Source organism: Hoplias malabaricus, chromosome 3 (assembly GCF_029633855.1).
Source record: "Hoplias malabaricus isolate fHopMal1 chromosome 3, fHopMal1.hap1, whole genome shotgun sequence".
Lineage (NCBI taxonomy): Eukaryota > Metazoa > Chordata > Actinopteri > Characiformes > Erythrinidae > Hoplias > Hoplias malabaricus.
Window position 1 is genome coordinate 32,102,510 of NC_089802.1, and position 23,617 is coordinate 32,126,126.

The following is a 23,617-nucleotide window of genomic DNA, read 5'->3' on the forward strand; positions in this document are numbered from 1 at the left end:
ACCCACCGTGACCCTGAACTGGATAAGGGTTACAGATAATAAATGAATGAATGAATGATAACCTAGTTGTGACTACGTATTCTTCTTTGTAATGCACTGTTTATAACATTTTTAGCACATCCATAATTCATAAGGGAATAAAACAACACTTGCTTCTAAAACAAAACCCGTTCTGTTCCCCAAAACACTGCACTGTCTGCTCCCAGAGGCTGGAGATAAATGCTAAAGACCACCACAGGACAGGCATGATTTGGGTGGTGGAACATACTCAGCTTAGTGTGTGCCATACTGGTACGAGAGGATCAGACACAGCAGTGCTCCTGGAGTTTGTAAACCCCTCATTGTAACTGCTGGACTGAAAACACCAAAAATATAGAACCAACAGTGTCCTGTGGGCAGCATCCTGCGTCCACCGATGAAGGACTAATCCTTCTTGTTCTGTGAGGGTCTTGACTATTGGGGCTAACAAAGTATGAACTACAATCTGATAGTATACTATGCCCTATGTAATAAGTGTGTGTGTGTGTGGAGAGCCAAGGAACCAATGTATATTTAAGTGTGTGTGTGGGTGGGGCGTCCATTGCCTCTCTCTCTCTCTCTCAGTTCATCATGTCCTTCCCTCTCTGACTCTCATCTGCTCCTTTCTCTTTTTCCTCATCCTTTCCATTTTGCGCGTCCCTCTCTTTCTCTGTCTGTGTCTCTCTGTCCGCGATGCCGGCTATATCCAGGTGAATAAGCCGGGCTGGTGGTCGTGGTGGGGTTTGGGGGCTCGGTTCTGTGCTCCGGAGACTGCGGGAATATGTGAGCGCCATGCCGGCTTTGCTCTGCGTCCTGTGGGCCAGTGTAGCCGCGCGCCTCGCTGTCGCAGGTAAGCGGCGCTGGAGCTTGTGTATTTTCTGGCAGGAACGCGGTGTGTTTTGATCATTTAAGACCGTTTTTTTCTCCGCCCTCCTCTCGCGGGGAATGTCATGTTGATCTCGGTGGGTTTCCACATCTTTGCTCGTGCCACTGCGCCGTTTAAACGCGCTCCACCTTATTTTAACCTCGTTGAGAAGCGTTTGCATTATTATAGACTGCGCTCAGTGTCACGTCGAGAGGAAGTGTTCAGCTGCAGCTGTGTACTGATGCTAATCTAGTGACACACTTGTTGGCCTGTTAATTCCTACGTCTTTAACTTGTCTTTCTGTGACTCTGATATTAAATGTGTTCTCAATATTCAGTGTCCGCATTCTTCGCATTCTCATGGACGCAGGAAGGACCTCCTGCTCTGATATCCACTCATGTCCACTTGTAGACCTCATAATGTGATCCTCGGTGCTGACCTGCACTGCAGAGTTTTTACTGTGTCCTGCTCACCTGACTCAACTCAGCAGCTCATTATTCACACACGGCTAGGGGCTTCCTGCCCACCAGGGGGCGCCCTGATATTAATCTCATTAGCTAATTATTAGCTAAAGACTTAAGAAAAGTAATAATTTATCCTAAACTACTGATGTTAAATCTTCCAAAGCCCTAAAAACATTTTATCCTCATTTGTTTTGTTGTGAAATGTTTGGAGTTTCCTGAGGTCATCGCAATTATAATTTGTTATCAAGACTTTTGCGACCTTGAATAAATTAAGCTTTTTATTTGCTTTTTAAAATGATAACAAAAATGTATTTGAAATCTCTCTCTCTCTCTCTCTCTCTCTCTCTCTCTCTCTCTCTCTCAAAAAAAGTGAACATCTCTTATAAAAGCTAAAAATCCACAACCTTTCAGTGCTTCCTCAAATGTGGAATGTGGCTAGAGTTAACATGCTACATCTGCTAAGTGTATAATGTTTTATAGCAACTGAAACATACAGCAATTATACATTTTGATATCACGTTAAGAATAATTCTCATTGAATGCTTTTCATTTGCTTGAAAAATTAAACACATTTTTACAGAATGTAAAAAGTGGTTAGCATACTAAGTTTCCCTCAGATTCATGACTTCATGTCCTTTCACTGTTATGAGACAAGAGCACATGAAATCACCACAGTGTTGTATTTATTAGCAGGAAACATGCTAGCAGGATTTTCACAAGTGCCATATCTTTGCAGATTTCATTGTCAGGGTGTTAATGACACAATGTAATGGTGAAACAAGATGGCTGTTAACTGGTGTGTGTTGTTCCCAGCCCAAAGGTCACTGGAATGTATTCTTTTCTTTGCAGACAGCCAAACAAAAATTATTACTCTCAAAGTTTTGGCATAAACATTACATTGCATAAATTAACAGTTGGGCAAAAGTTTGTACTCCACTGTGATTTGAGTTTTTACTTTTCTGAATGAAAACAAGTAAATGTTCTCTACAGAGAACACACTTCTGTACATTTTAATGTACAAATGCTATTATTTTGTATTTTATGTTTATCCCAGTATAACGGCAGCTCACTGACAGTAACCCCACTAGCAATTCAGAAAAAAATAAGGCATATTTGAGTGTGTCCTCTGTAGTGCACTTATTTTCACAAAATCAGTATTTTTCACTTCAGTATTTTTTCACTTAATAACCCTTGACCAAGGGTGTCCACGTTGTTCAGTACATTGTGCACAGTGTATTTCAGGTATTTCACCCTTCTTTACTGACCTCTTCCAACCTTTCTCTGATCACATCCTTCCTGCCGGACACACTGAAGGCTGGGGCTCAGCAGTGGGGGAGTGGGCGGCAGTGCGTGCGGGCGGTGGGGGAGAGGAGCTCACTGAGCCCCAGAGGCTTCAGCAAAGAGTGGACGATGGTGAACTGGCACATGACCAACTGGACAGCAGAGTGAAACAGGAAACAGACAAAGAACATGTGAGTGTCTTCTGTCTCTCTGTCTTCTGTTTAACCACATGTTAACACTATTTATTTGGAGAAATGTCCTCTGTGTTCAGCATTTATTTATTTATTTATTTATTTATGTATTTATTTACTAATTTGATCATTTATATTTGATCATACCGCGACCCTGAAATGGATAAGCGGAAAAGATGATGATGATGATGACAGGAATTATCTAGACTTAGCTAGCCACTTCTCCGCGACTCATGAATAAAGAGTTGACTAAAACGAGCTCATCCCCTAAATGTTTCTCAAACTAGAACTACAGCCAAATAGACATCACATGTCATTTTATTATATTTAACACAACTTATTTAACTTCAGTCACAGTAAAAGTGAACGTGTGAAGTTGTAGATGAAAATATCATAGTGTTCAAACTTTAGCTCATGGTAAAAACTTATTTGTACTTCTGTGAAGATCAGTGTAAACAACTCTGTGTCAGGACAGAAAGGTTCATAAGTGTTAGCCAACATAATTGAATGAACAAACTATTGTGCTTTGTTAAAAGACTAACTGAAAATAATGGACAACATGATAAGAAAATACACGGAGTAAAACCAAACAAGCACAGAGGAATGCGAGTACCTAGTAAGCCCTCACGGGTCATTCCTGGGCGCTTCAAATTTGGTTTACAGAGTCTCCTTCTCAACAGGATGTGAAACCAGTCTGAACAGTGGTGTTTAGAGAGGGTAGAAAAATGTTGTGTTGTTTGATCCTTGTGGTATTTTGACCAAGAGACAACAGAAAACTTGTATACGTTCCCTGTAATTTTTAAAAATAATTGCAAGGCATTTGCAATCACAGCCTTGGCCAGTAAAGGTTGTCTAACCTGAGATACGGATAGTTTGACCTTGCGTATGTCCGTTTCAGGCTTGAAATTTAAACACATGGACCATGAAAATGAATGCTATAGGCAGGGGGAGGGGATAAAGTGAGCATCTCAGCATCTAAGTGCACCCAGGGCTGTAAGTGTATACTTTACAGCAGTGTAGCAGAGGCCAGCTTACGGAAAATGGACCGTAAATGTGGCTCAACAATTCCAGCACAGTCACACAATGTGGAAACAATATATTTATATATATTTGCTCAAATTTAACCATTCCATTAAACTAATCTTTCTTTATTCCACTGAACTTCAGACAGTCTAGAATATGGAATGTGTTTTTGGAGTAAAGAGTTTTGTGGTAGCACAGCTTGTGTGTGTGTGTGTTTATGGAGTTGGTAGTTGGTCTTTAGCTGTAACATCACTGTGTTCCTCATGTGAAGTGAAGTGACAGATGAGCAAATCCCAGCCAATTATGCACACGGATCTCGGCATAGTTCCATTAGCTGCTGGCATGCTGAAGAATTTCCTCATTAATGTTTAAAGCAAGTGGGAGATGGAGGAAAGAGAGAAAAGCAGAAGAAACTGGAGAAAAGGAATAGTATTGAGTGCTGAAAAGTATGGCTTGGAAAAGTGCAACCATTTTGCATTGAAGTGTTTTGTGATATTCACTAGACTGGGTTATTTTTGTTTTGTTTGCAAGACAAAACCCATGAATATATGTGTGTGTATATATATATTTATAAATACATACACACTGAAATATTATTTATTAATAATGAATAAATATTAATAGCTTATAAATAAAAATGTTTAATTTTGTTTTGAAAATACCAGGTTGTGTCAGTATATTGTTTATATTTTTAAATAGTTGTATGTTTATAGATTTTATTTCATGGGTCTTATTGTTTTGCCGATTGTGATTTTATATTATTATAATGTTATTTTTAATATCATAATATTTCATAAAAATGTAAACATTAACCTGCTTTTTTATATAACCCAAAAATAAGTAGGTTTCAGGGAAACAGGTAATAAATGGACTATTTTTCTTCTATTATTTATTTATTTATTTATAAATACTTATAATATTTTGCCATTTTAATGAAAGTTCAAGCTTGAAGTTTTTAATGTGTGAAAAAGTAAAAGTTCAGCTGTGGAAAAAGCAGAAGCGCTGTTAATTTTGGTGCTTAGGCCAGGCCTAAAACTGTATCATCCACTCGTTCTAGTGAAGGTTATCTGTGACACTGCTGGTGAATGTTAGCTGTTGGCAGAGAGGTCAGAACCATCAGAGAGGTCAGAGCCGTTTGACTCTCTCTCTCTGTGTGTGTGTGTGTGTGTGAGAGAGAGAGAGAGAGAGAGAGAGAGAGAGAGAGAGAGAGAGAGAGAGAGAGAGAGAGAGATGAGCAGCAGGTATTTCAGAGCGATTGCATTTCACACCTGTGGTCGCGCTCCCATTACTGGCCTCACACATCCCTTCTGTCCATCAACGGTTATGTTATAGCCCTATAACTTTGAGCAGGTTTGGGTGGTGACTACTGATCTCTACTGACTGTCAGGAACCAAAGATCTGAGCCACGTCATACAGTGTGGAGTTCAGAGGCTAAAGCTATCATTGTGCTGTTAATATTTCAGTCGAAAACCCAGTTTACACAGAATTCCCTTCTGTCCCAGATGCCAGGATGTATATATAGTTCTGAGGTGGCGCTATTAGCTAAAGAGCTAAGGACACTCATGTACACCAGTTAGCAATGTGCAAAATACATGGCTAAACCATAACACATTTACCTCAAACTTTGTTGAATTGTTAAGTAAGCTCTAATAGACCTAAAAATGTGGTTTTTGATATAATACATAAATATGAAACAGTAGGTGGTCCCTTCTGAATTCCTGTACTTTTGCTCATTGCATGTAATACAATTTAAAATAAGGAGAAAAAATAATTATTTAGAAGAGTGCTTTCTACCTCAAAAACTTGGTTACAAAAACACTCTGAGGTGAGCGAGGCATACATTTTTTAGTGATGTTGTATGAGTCATTGCTCTTGGAGGTGTTTTGATTGGACGGTCACTTCTGTGACGATTCACTATTGTTCCACGTTTCTCGGTATAGAGGTGACTATATTCTATACTATATTCAACGCCTCACAGACAATCACCCGGAAGAAACCCACGCGGACAACACACCAACTCCTCACAGACAGTCACCCGGAGCGGGAATCGAACCCACAACCTCCAGGCCCCTGGAGCTGTGTGACTGCGACACTACCTGCTGCACCACTGTGCCGCCCTACTTACAAACATATTTAACCCTTTCTAGGCTCATGTTTCACGTTCTCATTAGTTCTACATTTTCTTCTGGCCATCTCATAGTGTGCTAGTTACTGAAATGTTTTAGCTAACTTCACATTTGATAGAAAGTTTTTATTTATGTGTGATGTGTAGTGTCTACAGGGTTGCTAGGAATTACATTTGATTATGGCAAATTTAACAGACTAATTTACAATGGGTAACATTTGGATAGATTTATTATGTGTACAAATAAGTTTTATAGTTTGATTTAATTCATTTAATTCATTCATTGTCTGTAATCACTTATCCAGTACAGGGTCGCGGTGGGTCCGGAGCCTACACGGAATCACTGGGCGCAAAGCGGGAACACACCCTGGAGGGGGCGCCAGTCCCTCACAAGGCGACACACACTCACACCTACGGACACTTCTGAGTTGCCAGTCCACCAACAAACATGTGTTTTTGGACCATGAGAGGAAACCGGAGCACCCAGAGGAAACCCACGCAGACACAGGGAGAACACACCACACTCCTCAGACAGTCACCCGGAGGAAACCCACACAGACACAGGGAGAACATACCAAACACTCCTCACAGACAGTCACCCGGAGGAAACCCACGCAGACACAGGGAGAACACACCACACTCCTCACAGACAGTCACCCGGAGGAAACCCACGCAGACACAGGGAGAACACACCACACTCCTCACAGACAGTCACCCGGAGTGGGGCTCGAACCCACAACCCCAGGTCCCTGGACATGTGTGACAGCGGCACTACCCCACTTTTTTTTATGGTAAATGTTGCATATATTACATGTGAGCATTGTCATTTTATTCAGCAAAATATAACCCAAAAATAAGTAGTTTTGAAAAAGGCAAGAAAAATGAAAAAGCGCAAAGATGGTGATTTTAGCAAATTTGAATGTATTTTATACTAATATTTGTTACTTTTTTTTCTTCGTATCATTGTCATATCTAAAATTTCACAACAGTTATCATAAAATTACAAAATGGCAGGAAAATGTTTATATTTGAAAATTTGTAATATACTTTTTAAATTACAATTATACATTACAAAAATTTGTTGACTTGTGCTCCTAATAAATAATTGGATTACGGAATAAGGTTGAGGGGCTAACACATTTTTGCTCGGGGACAATGAAAATAAAAGTATCTGCATTTAATTGTCAGAAGGTCCCAAAACACTAACAATTTTATATATATTTGTCTTAGCAACAAAACAAACATTAGAAGATTGAGACACTCAGTTAGCATCATGCTAATAGGTGCATGCATTGGCACCATGAGTTATGGCTGTGCTGAAGCGCTACCTCAGAACTGTTACACTACCCAACTTGAACCGCATACACACACTGAAGCTGTAATTGGGTGTACATGGAGAAAGTGAGTGTGTGTTGGCAGGGCTGCAGTGCTGATCAAGATGGATGCTATTAAACGAGTACAGCTGGAGAGAAAAAGAGTGTCTCCATCCATCTTCACTTTTATTTCAGCAAGCGGCCTCTCTGGTTCTAACCACCCCATCACTCTGTGCGCCTCGGTGCTTGCGCTCTCTCTCTCTCTCTCTCTCTCTCTCTCTCTCTCTCTCTCTCTCTCTCTCTCTCTCTCTCTTTCTTTAACAAGAATTTTAATTAACTGCAATGTGCTGTAACATGGTAGTGAACACCAGTTACAATACATTTTGTATCCTGACTTTCTGCCATATAATACCTTACCATCACCTTTCTAAAGACTTATGATTAAGCATTCTTAGGAAGTCTTAACAAAACAGGTTTAATAAACCTTTCTGTTGGTAGCGGATGTTTATCTTAATTTCACTTCCTCTAGATACAGGTACGAGACCAGTTCTGGAATTTCCCTGGCTTTCTTAACTATTCTCAGTTCAGTATGTTCTGAGACTTCAGTCAGAGTCCACATAGATCAGCCCAGTCGACGCCATCTTAGTCATACAGCCGGGTGGTTACTTACTCGTACAAGACCGGGTTCTTATCTCTTTGAAAGGGGAGAAATTTTAACCCCAACACTAAATGGAACAGTAGCACTTTAAAAGATCAATAGGTAAGATTTGGGATTTAAGCTCCCGGGGCTTTCCCTAATGTAATTCATTTTTACAGCACTGTACTTAAATCGGTGGGAAGGGGGTTGTGGGTTGTTTTCCTGCCACCCTCCAAAAGTTACATAGTGAAATTTCTGCAGTGCTGAACCTGGAATAGCAGCAGCAAAGGCTCTATTCTCCCTTTTGCAGCTCAGTGAAGCATCATAATGATTTTGAAGCTGTAATTTTAAGGTAAAACATACTACATAGTGCTGTGAGGAGTTGGTGTGTTCTCCCCGTGTCCGCGTGGGTTTCCTCCGGGTGCTCCGGTTTCCTCCCACAGTCCAAAAAAACACACGTTGCAGGTGGATTGGAGACTCAAAAGTGTCCGTAGGTGTGAGTGTGTGAGTGAATGTGTGTGTGTGTGTGTGTTGCCCTGTGAAGGACTGGCGTCCCCTCCAGGGTGTATTCCCGCCTTGCGCCCGATGATTCCAGGTAGGCTCTGGACCCCCCGCGACCCTAAATTGGATAAGCGCTTACAGATAATGGATGGATGGATACTACATAGTGTTCCTTTAAAAGCTTATTAGGTTTACTCATTCATTAATTCTCCTGCTCTCTCTCTCTCTCTCTCTCTATCTCTCTGTAGCCAGTTCATCTAGCTCGAATCTCTTTTTTGGTGAAGGCATTCGGGACACCTTTTATTCTGGACCTGGACCTCAACCAGTAAGTACATAATTTTTTGGGCATTGTATATAGCTATTTGTCTAGCAGTCATGATTACTTAATGGCATATAAATTGTGTGTGTGTGTGTGTTTCCCTTTGTAGTGATCTCTTGTCTTCAGATTATGTAGAAAGACATTTTGATGAAGATGGAACACCATCTCAAAATCAGGTGGGAGGAAACTGACTCTAAGTAGTGTTAGGGGGTGTGTGTGTGTGTGTGTGTGTGTCTGTCTGTCTGTCTGTGTCTGTGGGTCTGTGGAGTATATATTACATTCCATAGCTTGTGCTACATTACAATTATGCTCTTTTGATTCCACATTAAAAAGAATGTCTACAGTTGTGGGTGCACACAGTTCTAAGCTCTGCATTTTTTAAGGTTTGAGGGGGAAAAACGACAGTTGTTTGTACCCAGCTGAAATTTTACGTGTCTGTACATTTTTATTCACTGTTTGTATTACTACAGAAACTAATTTGTAACTCAAGTTGTCTAGTTTTGTAGCACTGCCGCTAATGCAGTTAACCGTCTCCTGAGTTTGGAGACATTTCCACCTTAAGTGATCCAAAACAGCAAATATAAGCCTATATTACCTGCCTATGGAGCAGGAATAGAGCAGTCCTCATTTATTTTTTTGCTTTCCAACATTTGGAATTCTCTCCATTGTTTAAAACTCCTGATGCCTCTTCCAGGAGCAGAGAGAGAGAGAGAGAAAGCCTAGCATATCGGGCCGAGACAGTTGTTTATTTACTAATTTATGGGCACGGGGTATTTGTAAACACATTAGACCGGTTTAGAGCATGCAAAGAGGGTTAAGAGCTAGCAAATTGTAAGGAAATTTCTTTTGAATTTTATAAAAAGTGTTTTTTGATTACTATCTTTACAGTCTTTAATGATATAGACCTTTTCTTCATCTAACCTGTCACAAACATAATGGAAGTAAAGTTACAAATTAATGAGCAGCAAACTAACAAAAGCATCAGCACAGTAGAAAACTGCAGTTTATATCGTTATTCTCAGAAAAATCTGATAATCCTGAACTTTATTGTTTAACTTTAATTAGGATATCAGTAGAGGATATTAGTTTATATAAGTTGTTGAATGATCACTTATTACAGAAACAATGAACTTGAGAGTGGATAAGACCTAAATTAAAAATATTACTGGATGTTATTTACTAAATCAGATGTGTGTTCATTCATTCATTCATTGTTTGACACTGCTTTCATTTTTGTCATTCTCTGTCCTTCACTAGTTTCCACCTCTGAGCTGGTGGGCTACTCCAGTGGTCGTAACTGTCAGTACAATACTTTGCAAATTGTCCATAAATGGGACGCTTTACTGACAGATTTCTGTAACCACAGCAACCTGCTTTCCCCACATTAAAATTCATCATGTCTCTTTGCCAGCCACTGTAATACACCACAGCAGTGAAGTGCTCTGGTCAAACACCAGATGGACAGACACACACACACACACTCATACATACACACACACAAACTCAAGAGAAAAGTGGCTTCTAAACACCCACACACACGCTACCTTTGCATGTGTAGTGTGCTCTAGAGCAAAAGTGATCCTGTACAGTACATCAGGAAACATGCTGCTGTCTCTAAGAATGAAACATGTTTGAGAACTCCGACCTAAAACCTGTGGACTTTCATAAAGCCGATATATTTTCTGAAATCATTGATGTAAATGTGGAGTAGAATCGTCTGCTCTTCTAGGATATTTAAGTCAGATTTTAGATTTGATGGTATTCAGCCACATATTTGTGAGGTCAGGTACGTTGGGTGATTAGTTCTGCATCTCAAAGCTACTATATCCCATTCCAAAAGTACCAGAGAGAACACAGTTCCACTGCTCCACAGCCCAGTGCTGGAATGCTTTAAACCCCACTAGCCGATGTTTGGCATTATGCTGACCTCAAGTGCAGCTGCTCTGGTGTATCACATCTTAATGCTAAGGAGATTCTACAAACTGTAGAGCTGTATTTCAAAATAATTTTTCAGCGTCAGTACCTGGCTAATGTTTGTGGCTGAATGCCATCAAATCCTCACAGCAATGTTCCAAGTTCTAGTGAAAGACCTTTCCAGAAAAGTCACTGCAGTCCTCCTACTAACACCATTCATTTCAGAAGAAATGTGGGATGAGCGTGTGTTCAAAAACCATTGACTAATTATTGTATGTCATGTACGTATCACACAGCTCTATATACAAGGAAGACAATAATGTAAAGGGAGAAAGAATGGCATGTTTAGGACACACACACACACACACACACACATCCTCTCTCTCTACTGAATCCCTCATATTGGTCAAAGCAAAGGATTCTGGGAAAGCATCTGTCCGCCCCTCCCACCATGCACTGTTAGGCCCGCACACCCACACATGGCCAATGGGAGCGCTGTTGCCATGACAACCGCCAACCGGTAGCACTGATTCAACTCAACAAATCTGAGAGAGAGATAGAAAGAGACTGTTCATTAAAAACTGTGGACAAAATGGATGTTTAAGACACACTATATGATCAAAATTGGATGGAAACCTGTGCATATACTATTTATATTATCTCTCCCATTTTACCACAGTAACAGCCTCCACACTTCTGAGGAATTTGATAGAACTCCATTACTTCAGAGAATACAGTTTCACTGTTACAGAGCCTCATGTTTGGGGGCTTTATATTCCTCTTGGCATTGGGCATGGAGGGCTTAAGGTCTTGTACAACTGGTCCAGATCATCCCGTTTCCTTTCATACTTGCTATAAGTAAACTATATATAATAGCTGCACTAGAATTTGTGACAATCAATAATTGGAAATAAAAACTGCTGTGTTTAGCTCTGTGTGTTCAAATTTTTAGACTACAGAGTATCATACAGTTTCAAAAAATGCATAAATATGTCTATCTGAGATGAAGTAACAAGCTGAGTTTGTGATGATTAAGGCATTCAATTAGCACAATGCTAATACTTTTTATTCCAGCAGTTAGCATTGTGCTAACTGAATGTCTTAATCATCACAGACTGTCAGGACCACTCAGATTACTGTCCTGTGTACAAGATCTTACTAATCTTGTTTTTAATCTCCTAAAAAAGATTTTAGGCTTTTAATAATATAATATTTTTTTCAATTATTACCAACAATTGTGAGAAATACACTAACGAGTAGGCCTGATAAAATTATTAGGTTGAAAATGTTAGCACTGCTGGATTAAAATGATTTGCTGGTCTTTCAAGAGAAGATAATAAAGAAAAAATGAGTAAACTGGATTGTGAAAAGTGCTAAAAAGTCTCTGGGCCACCCAGGAAATGCTGATTAAAACGCCAGTGGGCCTCCAGCTTTGCCCTCAGTGTACCAACTGTGGTCCGCTGTCTTCTATTTGGCGCTAAACAAAAGAGCCGAACTTCAGACACCAGACTTGTCTTGTCATTTAGGGTAAGGGATAAAATTGTATATGTTTTTTTGTTTTGACAGAACTGTCGCTTCTGAAGGATGAACCTGTTCTCACACACCAGCTGTAGCCACTCGCACCACTTTCAAAACGGCTGCAAGTGTGTGGGCGTGTGCTTCGAGGCCACTTAGCACCCGTGTGTACGTGTGTGTGTATGTGTGTGTGGGTGTGTGTCTGCATGTCCATCTGGTGTTTGACCTGAAGTGTTTAGCCGCTATGGTGCGTTATGTTGATGAGATCTGCTGAATATTAATAAGAAATAGACAGTTATCTTGGTTACGCTTATCTGTTACAAAATCAGAAGATATATATATATATAATTATTAGTTTAATATCTCTTTTATTATTAATATTATTATTATTATTGACATAATTATTTTATTAGTTTATTATTATTATTAAATTATTAGTTTATTACCTCTTTATTATTATTATTATTATTATTATTATTATTATTGTCATCATTAATTTCATTATCATCATTTTTAGTATTGCGTTCATCCGCATTTTTCCATCACTCTTACATTAATGCTGTAATAACTACACTGTAGCATAATGACAGACTTAACTGGTGATACTGTAAATGTGTATCAGTAGGTTGACCAGTTCTGCTCCTGAAGTCCTAAGAGGGTGTTTGCTAGGCTGTATCTACCTGAATATCACATAGAAGACAGCTGTAGTTAGACAGTTTTCCATTGGGGTTTTCAAGATTTTACCCTTTAGTTACCAAAGTAAACTTAGTAATGCCATAAAACTACTGCTATTCTTTCAGAGCTTAAATACAACAGTCACAAGTTATACATTATATTTGTATATACATTATATAATGCCTGAAGCCCTAAAAGCCTTGGGGATTCACCACTATTTTTAATTTTGGTTTATTTTAATGAAATGTGGAGACCACATATACACATATGCGCACACACACACACACACACACACACACACACACACGGTTGGTGAGACAGAGTTTTATGTATCACCTGCAACTGTGAAGACAGACGATCATTATTGCTTTGACCTAACCTACTGTGAGATCACCTACTTCTCCTGTGTGTGTGTGTGTGTGTGTGTGTGTGTCTACATGTCTGTGTATTTATTGCTGTGTCTATGAGTATATTTGTGAATTCCTAACCTGTTTGTAGACGTTCCTAAACGAAAAAAGTACAGACAAACTTCAGCTCTCAAGAAAGCTACCTGTACTGTTCTCAGCTAAGCAACATGTTCAAATGTTGGTGTTCATTTGCATATTTTTGGTATATTCATTGGCAACTTTGTGTCATACAGTGTCAGAAATCTCATAATGAAGTCTGTTAGAGATTTTTAAATGCCATTACACAGTCTGAAGGAAGTGTGAGATGATTTAAATAAGTAGTTAGCATGATGCTAATTGTACATAAAATTCCCAAACTTGTTAGCTATGCTAGTTCTGCAGCTATCGTGCAAAACTACAGAAGCCAAGTTTGGACACAAACATGTCTTACACTTGATTAAATACATTAAGGTGAAAAAGCATATACATTATTTTTTACACTAAACTATTTAATGATAAATACCCGACGAGGACGAGTGGCTTTATTTGTTCTCTGTATGGAGACACATTTCTAGAATGCTGCTTTGCGACAAAAGCACTATACATATAATAATTTCTTGTGAGAATATTAATAATATACTGTGTGTTTTTTTTAGGGAGGAGAACATTGCTACTATCATGGTGTTCTCCGAGGGCTCAAAGGATCTTGGGCGGCTCTCTCCACCTGCCATGGTCTCTGGTAAGCCCTGGTGTTTCTAATAAAGTGGCCAGTGAGTGGTAGTATAAGGGGGGTGTTTCTAATAAAGTGTCCAGTGAGTGTTAGTTTAAAGGGGGTGTTTCTAATAAAGTGTCCAGTGAGTGGTGGTATAAGGGGGGTGTTTCTAATAAAGTGTCCAGTGAGTGGTGGTATAAGTGGGGGGTGTTTCTAATAGTGTCCAGTGAGTGGTGGCATAAGGGGGGTGTTTCTAATAAAGTCGCCAGTGAGTGGTGGTATAAGTGGGGTGTTTCTAATAAAGTGTCCAGTGAGTGGTGGTATAAGGGGGGTGTTTCTAATAAAGTGTCCAGTGAGTGGTAGTATAAGGGGGTGTTTCTAATAAAGTGTCCAGTGAATGGTGGTATAAGGGGGGTGTTTCTAATAGTGTCCAGTGAGTGGTGGTATAAGTGGGGGGTGTTTCTAATAAAGTGTCCAGTGAGTGGTGGTATAAGTGGGGGGTGTTTCTAATAAAGTGTCCAGTGAGTGGTGGTATAAGTGGGGGGTGTTTCTAATAAAGTGTCCAGTGAGTGGTGGTATAAGTGGGGTGTTTCTAATAAAGTGTCCAGTGAGGAGAGGTGTAAGTGGGGGGTGTTTCTAATAAAGTGTCCAGTGAGGAGAGGTATAAGTGGGGGGTGTTTCTAATAAAGTGTCCAGTGAGTGGTGGTATAAGTGGGGGGTGTTTCTAATAAAGTGTCCAGTGAGTGGTGGTATAAGGGCGGTGTTTCTAATAAAGTGTCCAGTGAGTGGTAGTATAAGGGGGGGGTGTTTCTAATAAAGTGTCCAGTTAGTGGTAGTATAAGGGGGGTGTCTCTAATAAAGTGTCCAGTGAGTGGTGGTATAAGGGGGGTGTTTCTAATAAAGTGTCCAGTGAGTGGTGGTATAAGGGGGGTGTTTCTAATAAAGTGTCCAGTTAGTGGTAGTATAAGGGGGTGTTTCTAATAAAGTGGCCAGTTAGTGGTAGTATAAGGGGGGTGTTTCTAATAAAGTGGCCAGTGAGTGGTGGTATAAGGGGGGGTGTTTCTAATAAAGTGTCCAGTGAGTGGTGGTATAAGGGGGGTGTTTCTAATAAAGTGGCCAGTGAGTGGTAGTATAAGGGGGGTGTTTTTAATAAAGTGTCCAGTGAGTGGTGGTATAAGGGGGGTGTTTCTAATAAAGTGTCCAGTGAGTGGTGGTATAAGGGGGTGTTCCTAATAAAGTGGCCAGTGAGTGGTGGTATAAGTGGGGGGTGTTTCTAATAAAGTGTCCAGTGAGTGGTGGTATAAGGGCGGCGTTTCTAATAAAGTGTCCAGTGAATGGTGGTATAAGGGGGGTGTTTCTAATAAAGTGTCCAGTGAGTGGTGGTATAAGGGGGTGTTTCTAATAAAGTGTCCAGTGAGTGGTGGTATAAGGGGTGTGTTTCTAATAAAGTGTCCAGTGAGTGGTGGTATAAGGGGGGTGTTTCTAATAAAGTGTCCAGTGAGTGGTGGTATAAGGGGGTGTTTCTAATAAAGTGGCCAGTGGGTGGTGGTATAAGGGGGGTGTTTCTAATAAAGTGTCCAGTGAGTGGTGGTATAAGGGGGTGTTTCTAATAAAGTGTCCAGTGAGTGGTGGTATAAGGGGGGTGTTTCTAATAAAGTGGCCAGTGAGTGGTAGTATAAGGGGGGTGTTTCTAATAAAGTGGCCAGTGAGTGGTGGTATAAGGGGGGTGTTTCTAATAAAGTGTCCAGTGAGTGGTGGTATAAGGGGGGGTGTTTCTAATAAAGTGTCCAGTTAGTGGTAGTATAAGGGGGTGTTTCTAATAAAGTGTCCAGTGAGTGGTGGTATAAGGGGGGTGTTTCTAATAAAGTGGCCAGTTAGTGGTAGTATAAGGGGGTGTTTCTAATAAAGTGTCCAGTTAGTGGTGGTATAAGGGGGGTGTTTCTAATAAAGTGGCCAGTGAGTGGTAGTATAAGGGGGGTGTTTCTAATAAAGTGTCCAGTTAGTGGTAGTATAAGGGGGTGTTTCTAATAAAGTGTCCAGTGAGTGGTGGTATAAGGGGGGTGTTTCTAATAAAGTGGCCAGTGAGTGGTAGTATAAGGGGGGTGTTTCTAATAAAGTGTCCAGTTAGTGGTGGTATAAGGGGGTGTTTCTAATAAAGTGTCCAGTGAGTGGTGGTATAAGGGGGGTGTTTCTAATAAAGTGTCCAGTGAGTGGTGGTATAAGGGGGGTGTTTCTAATAAAGTGTCCAGTTAGTGGTAGTATAAGGGGGTGTTTCTAATAAAGTGGCCAGTTAGTGGTAGTATAAGGGGGGTGTTTCTAATAAAGTGTCCAGTGAGTGGTGGTATAAGGGGGGTGTTTCTAATAAAGTGGCCAGTGAGTGGTGGTATAAGGGGGGTGTTTCTAATAAAGTGGCCAGTGAGTGGTGGTATAAGGGGGGGTGTTTCTAATAAAGTGTCCAGTTAGTGGTAGTATAAGGGGGTGTTTCTAATAAAGTGGCCAGTTAGTGGTAGTATAAGGGGGGTGTTTCTAATAAAGTGTCCAGTGAGTGGTGGTATAAGGGGGGTGTTTCTAATAAAGTGTCCAGTGAGTGGTAGTATAAGGGGGTGTTTCTAATAAAGTGTCCAGTTAGTGGTAGTATAAGGGGGTGTTTCTAATAAAGTGTCCAGTGAGTGGTGGTATAAGGGGGGTGTTTCTAATAAAGTGGCCAGTGAGTGGTAGTATAAGGGGGGTGTTTCTAATAAAGTGTCCAGTTAGTGGTAGTATAAGGGGGGTGTTTCTAATAAAGTGTCCAGTGAGTGGTGGTATAAGGGGGTGTTTCTAATAAAGTGTCCAGTTAGTGGTAGTATAAGGGGGTGTTTCTAATAACGTGTCCAGTGAGTGGTGGTATAAGGGGGGTGTTTCTAATAAAGTGTCCAGTTAGTGGTAGTATAAGGGGGTGTTTCTAATAAAGTGGCCAGTTAGTGGTAGTATAAGGGGGGTGTTTCTAATAAAGTGTCCAGTGAGTGGTGGTATAAGGGGGGTGTTTCTAATAAAGTGGCCAGTGAGTGGTAGTATAAGGGGGGTGTTTCTAATAAAGTGTCCAGTGAGTGGTGGTATAAGGGGGGTGTTTCTAATAAAGTGGCCAGTGAGTGGTAGTATAAGGGGGGTGTTTCTAATAAAGTGTCCAGTTAGTGGTAGTATAAGGGGGGTGTTTCTAATAAAGTGTCCAGTGAGTGGTGGTATAAGGGGGTGTTTCTAATAAAGTGTCCAGTTAGTGGTAGTATAAGGGGGTGTTTCTAATAAAGTGTCCAGTGAGTGGTGGTATAAGGGGGGTGTTTCTAATAAAGTGTCCAGTTAGTGGTAGTATAAGGGGGTGTTTCTAATAAAGTGGCCAGTTAGTGGTAGTATAAGGGGGGTGTTTCTAATAAAGTGTCCAGTGAGTGGTGGTATAAGGGGGGTGTTTCTAATAAAGTGGCCAGTGAGTGGTAGTATAAGGGGGGTGTTTGTGCTTTGAGTGCTTCTGAAAAGGTGATGCATCTCGTTTTTTGTCTGTGTGTTTGTGTGTGTGTGCGCGCAGGGGAATGTTTTCTGATGGAAACTTCTCTTATGGGATTGAACCTGTCCAGCGCTCCGACAAGCAGGTCAGCACTTGTGTAATGGTCTGTTTCCTGAAACGTTAGTCTCTCTCTCTCTCTCTCTCCATCTTTCTGTCTCTTGTTCGCAGTGTGTTACTCTATCTGTGAGTTGCGGTATGGAAAAAAAAAAACATCAGTTGATACACAATCCCATTCCAGCATTGTGCAGCGAGCAAAGAGCACCTCTCCATCTCTCTACCCTTCAGTGAGCGAGGGATGAAAGTGGAGAGAAACAGGAGGAAGGTCATTAGTTTATCAGTTCTGTGCCTCAGAAGTGGACCCCAGTCATTTTAGCACCTAATACACCGCACACCAAGGAGTTTTAAGCCGGTGCTCACAGATGTTTTTATCCAAATTAACTTTAATTTTACGATTTTAAAGGGTGTACCTTAGCTCTTGGATTGTTCCCCCTTTAAAAAAACGGGGTTGAGACACACAAAATACACATCATCTGCCTCTCGCTGTGTGTAACTGGTTTGTTTTAGTGTCTTTCTCCATTTTGTGTGAAACTGACCAGTGGACACACTCTGAAAATTCCCAAGGACCCCCCCATCATGGAGAAACCCTTCATTTTCATTCAGCCGGCGTCTGAGGAACATGTGAAATGGCGAGCGAGTTTAGTTGCAGGTGGTCCTGCAGGCCCTGCAGGTGGTGTCACTACCACACAGCTGGAGGTCGTGGGTTCAGTCCCCACACAGTGGTGTGTTCTCCCTGTGTCTGCGCAGGTGGGTTTCCTTCAGGTGCTCCTTGGATGTGTGAAATTGTGACTGGGTGAGTGCGTATAATTGTATGCAGTTGCTCCAGACCCACACTCCTAAAACATAAAGCCTCTACAAAAGGTTCTTTAACTGATGGCATAGAAAGCCTCTTTTAGTTCCTTAAAGAGAATCATGTGTGAGTGTGAAGAAACTTGTAAAAGTTTAAAAGTCCCTATCTCGATTTTAAGTTTCTTTACCTATTACAAAATATCAGCAAAAATGGTTCCTTATGGAACCAGAAGTGGTTCTTCTATGGCATCGCACAAAGAACTTTTTGTAGCACATATTTCTTAAGAGTGCACGGCTACGCAGATGAGGATGAAGTGGCTACAGAAGACGAATAAATGAATGAATGTTACATGCCGGTGAGTTTAAAGATATTTAAAAAGATATGGTTGCTGTCCAAAGAAAACATGTATCTCCAAATATTAAGTTAAATACAGGAGAAGAGAAAAAGCTTTCTTAACTTTCAATAGAGGGCGGCACGGCGGCGCAGCAGGTTAGTGTCGCAGTCACACTGCTCCAAGGAACCCGGTTTCCTCCGGGTGACTGTCTGTGAGGAGTGTGGTGTGTTCTCCCTGTGTCTGCGTGGGTTTCCTCCAGGTGACTGTCTGTGAGGAGTGTGGTGTGTTCTCCCTGTGTCTGCGTGGGTTTCCTCCGGGTGACTGTCTGTGAGGAGTGTGGTGTGTTCTCCCTGTGTCTGCGTGGGTTTCCTCCGGGTGACTGTCTGTGAGGAGTGTGGTGTGTTCTCCCTGTGTCTGCGTGGGTTTCCTCCAGGTGGTCCGGTTTCCTCCCATGCTCCAAAAACACACGTTGGTAGGTGGATTGGTGACTCAAAAGTGTCCGTAGGTGAGTGTGTGTTGCCCTGTGAAGGACTGGCGCCCCCTCCAGGGTGTGTTCCTGCCTTGTGCCCAATGATTCCAGGTATTCTCTGGACCCACCGTGACCCTGAACTGGATAAGGGTTACAGACAATGAATGAATGAACTTTCAATGGAAGTCAATGTAAAAAATATTTTAGTCAAAGTCAATTTGGAGCATTTCTATTCTTTTCCATTCATCATGAGCTTTACACACAGTGTGAAGGACAGTTGCTGTGTTGAAGCGTAGTAAACCACAGATTCACAACAATGGAGATATATGTTTTTCTTTGGACAACGACAATATACAAAAATCAAGAAAATGTATTTCGACCCCAGAGGGTCTAATCCTGTTGTGTCTGTATCTCAGCGGTCATTTCGACTGGAGGCGGTTTGCTTGTGATTGTGTGGAAAGAAAAACCTAGAGCCTAGAACAAGGATGGAAGAACAGAAGAATGGATGAAGTAGTAATTGAATTATGGAGTAAATGAATAAACTCAGTTGCATGCAGTTGAATGTGGAGAAGCTGGAACAGAACAGTCACTGGTTCAGCGTGCGACTGTAAACCAATTCTGACACCAACAAAACCCCTGCTTCTATTTGTACATGTGCTTTTGCTGTGTCATTATCACACTGCCATTTGAAAGTCATGCTCTCTCTTCTGACCCAAGAACAGAGGGAGGTGGGGGAGAGAGAGAGAGATGGAGATGGAGATTGAGAGAGAGGGCAGGGCAGGGCCTTTTTTCCATTCCACCACACTGTAATGTAAGCACAACTCTATCGCAGTGCTATGATGAACGGATCAATATCGCGTCCTCTCACGCTCTCTCCATCCATTCAGAGTCTTTCTCTTCTTTCCTCTCCTTTCAGTTTTCCTGCCCTACATTCCCATCTGTTCTTTTATACCCCTCGGTTCCTACCCCTCCCCGTTTTACCCAGCCGCACCTTCCCTGCTGCCCCTCACTAGGACTTGATGGGTCATTTTCATGAAGTATTTAACGCTGTTGTCATGTTGTTTCTCTCTCTCTCTCTCTCTCTCTCTCTCCGTCTGGCTGAGTGGATGAATAATATATCGTGCTGTTGTGAGGTTGATGTAATGGCCCTGTGGGACACTGAGCACTCACATGTTATTGCTAATTTGTGGAGAGGAAGAGCTTTACGCCACAAAGCTCCTGAAGCCTCAAACTGTGATGGATGGAAGAAGGGATGAAACATTAAAGTGAAAGATGAGAATTTGGAAGGAGAGGTGTATTTTTGGAGGTTCTAGGTCCTTCTAGGTTGAAGTGGCAAATGGATATATGGATTGATAGAAATATGGACGGCGGATGTGTAGGTGGGAGGTCGAATAAATAGTAAGAGGAGATGTGCGTTTTTGGATGGATGGATGGATGGATGGGGGATGGGGGATGGATGGATGGGGGATATAAGTAAGATTAGAATGGAGGGCAGATTTATGGATGGATGGATGGATATATGGATTGATAGAAATATGGACGGCGGATGTGTAGGTGGGAGGTCGAATAAATAGTAAGAGGAGATGTGCGTTTTTGGATGGATGGATGGGGGATGGGGGATGGATGGATGGATGGGGGATATAAGTAAGATTAGAATGGAGGGCAGATTTATGGATGGATGGATGGATAGAGGGATTGCACGGTATACAATATTTGGACTGTGAGAGGAAACCAGAACCCCCGGAGGAAACCCACACAGACACAGGGAGAACACCCCACACTCTCTACAGACAGTGACCCGAGGTGGGGATTGAAGCCAGGATCTTCAGATGGTGACACTCCTGCGGCAACAGAATCCTACCTGCCCGTCTTGATGGTACGCAAAGGGTATGACATCTGTGGAGCCTGAGCCCGCTGTTCCACATCACTTAAAACAATCAGAGCGAGAGTGAGCCGTAAAGCCCCAGCCGTCCCATGAGCCACTTACTGTTTGACGAGTGTAAGGCGCAGTGTGTAACTTAAGCCACAGCGCAGTATTTATGAGGCATTCATAGATGACTGCATCTAAACAGCTCTAAGTACAGTGTTGCTACTGTAGTGTATTCTGACTAACAATACCTTTATTGTTCTGCTGTGTGCGTGTGTGTGTATGTGTGTGTACAGACCCAGAATGTTCATGTCGTTTACAGGATGCCAGATATTCAACTGAACACCCCACATTGCCCAGGTAAAACACACACACACAGCTCATGGTGTTTCCAGGTCAGAGAGGTTTGTGATCCAGTTCATCACAAACCCCACTCCAACCCCCCGTTCCCGTCCCCATCCTGAAATCAAGGGGAAGCGGGGATGGAGTGTGAGGGGTTTGATTACCAGCCCTCCTTCAAATGTACATAGTGTAGATTCTGCAGTGCTGAGTCTGAAGTAGCTGCAACAGAAGCTGTGCTCTCCCTATTAAAGGTCAGTAAAGCATAAACAGTGATATTGAAGCTGTAATTTTAAGGTAAAAATACTGCCAAGTGTTGCTTGAAGGTGTGGGCTAAATGTCGCTGTTGCTCCATCAATACCTTTGGGATGAGTTGGAGCGGAGTTTGTGAGCTAATCCAGAGCTAATCGTCCAACATCAGTAGCTGACCTCACTCAGGTGCGTGCAGCTGAATATCATCAAACGCTCACAGCATGTGCTGCATGTATTCCAACATGTATTTTAAAGTCTTCCCTGGTGAGTATAAGCTGTTTATGCAGCAGAGGGAAACAAACACACACATTACGTTTTTATTTCATGTTGGATGAGGGAGTATCTAATTCTGGTAGTTCGTGGCAATAGATCCACAGGTAAATGGGTATTTTTTAGCACATACATTTTTGTATGTGCTTTGCCCATTCGTCCACACACAAACTCAACTTAGGTCACTGAAAACTGACTTTAAGAGACTTGTCCTGTTTTCAAAACTGTGCCCTAGGGCTGGGCAAGGAATTGAAATCGATATTGAGAATCTGGTCTATATCGATTATATTGATTATTTTTATTCTGTTATGTCCCCACTGTGTATTCATGTACTGTCCCTTTAAAATCACACTGTAGTCATGTGATTCTTCTCCTATCTGCCACTTGGAAGTAACCTAAATTCTGAGGCCGACCGAGCGAGCGACTTGAGTAGCTCATGCTAAAGACAAACACACTGTCTGTGGTTTGGACGTGTCATGTTTTGACTATAATTAAGACAAGACTGAACAAAAAGAAGTCAAATGTAATCACTGAGAAAATACAGCTTCAGCCGAAACACAATCACACACCAAATATAAACAGTGCTCAAAAAACAAGAGAGGAACAAGCTCCCGGTAACATTAGAAAAAATATCCCAGCTTTAACACTGGAGCATATTTACAGCACAAGCCTCGTCACTGAGTCAAAAACACAAAAACAAAATAATCGTTTATTAATCATAATCGTGATAAAAGGTCAAATTAATCATGATATTGATCTGCGCTCATATCGCCCAGCACTAATGTGCCCCCTTGTTCACTATATAGTGCGCTATTTTAGGATTCTGCCATTTTGTAGTAGTGTCTGAAAAAATAGTCGACAGTCTTCAGTGCGGTCAAACCATCCCACAATGCACTGCAAAAAGTAGGGTAGTGGGTATTTGGATACCCATAATCCACTGCTGTGCTCTCCTAACAACTCTGCTTCTAGTCCTGAAGTGTTGAGACTCTAATGTAACACACCTGCTCCAGGTAAACAGGGGCTCCAGGAGTGTGTGGAGTCAGGTGTGTGAGATTAGAGCTGTAAGTAGGGCAGTACATTTAGAGTAGAGCACCTGCTCCTTTATACACAAGATGGATGATGCTGGATGTTTTCACGGCTAAAACGGCACCAGGCCCAGTGAGTGAATCATTATAAACCACTGTTGCACTTCAACTTGACGCAGGAGATAAAAGACAAACAGGTTATGCATTAAGGTTTAAAACCTGAAAAAAAACCATGAACAGGATGGTGTTAAGTTTATTGACTATAATCTCTCTCTCATTCTCTCTCTCTCTCTGTCCCTTTCCCCCACCTCTCACCCTCCCTTCTTCTCTTGCCTCCTCTTATCATGTTCAAGTTCAAGATTTGCTTTATTGACACAAAAAAAAACATTATGTCAAAGCTTTAAACAGTGTTGTTTAATAAGTATTGTCTAAAAAATAAATAAAATAAAAAAATGGTGTTTTAAGAAAATACATTTTTTCTTATCTCTGTGTTAAAAAGAATATTTCTCTCTCTCTCTCTCTCTCTCTCTTTCATGTTTCCTTTTTGCTCTGTCTCTCAAACTCCCTCCTCTCCCTCATTGTTTCTCTCTCTGCCTGTCTCTCTCTCACACTCTCTCTCTCTCTTTGCCTCTTTGTCTGTCTCTCTCTCTGCCTTCTTTCCACTCTGTCTGCAGTTTATTGATCATTCGTGGATCATAGTGCAGTAATATAGTCCTCTATTGATCAGCTGAAAACTGATG

The 23,617-nt window shown here is 41.4% G+C and overlaps 1 protein-coding gene across 3 annotated transcripts in view; it reads left to right on the forward strand.

Annotated features, from left to right (window-relative positions):
* The first annotated feature begins 568 nt into the window (after window positions 1–568).
* The window catches only part of adam11 (ADAM metallopeptidase domain 11), a 42,538-nt gene continuing 19,489 nt past the window's right edge, over window positions 569–23,617 (forward strand). For 2 of the 3 annotated variants that reach the window (XM_066663699.1, XM_066663698.1), the window contains exons 1-7: window positions 569–868; window positions 2,662–2,819; window positions 8,667–8,743; window positions 8,847–8,913; window positions 13,884–13,966; window positions 17,496–17,559; window positions 21,288–21,351. In XM_066663699.1, the coding sequence (XP_066519796.1) occupies window positions 811–868; window positions 2,662–2,819; window positions 8,667–8,743; window positions 8,847–8,913; window positions 13,884–13,966; window positions 17,496–17,559; window positions 21,288–21,351 (571 nt within the window). In that variant the 5' untranslated portion in view covers window positions 569–810. Of the gene's footprint in view, window positions 869–2,661; window positions 2,820–8,666; window positions 8,744–8,846; window positions 8,914–13,883; window positions 13,967–17,495; window positions 17,560–20,836; window positions 21,001–21,287; window positions 21,352–23,617 lie in introns of those variants that run through there. The other variant, XM_066663700.1, reaches the window with a different exon arrangement.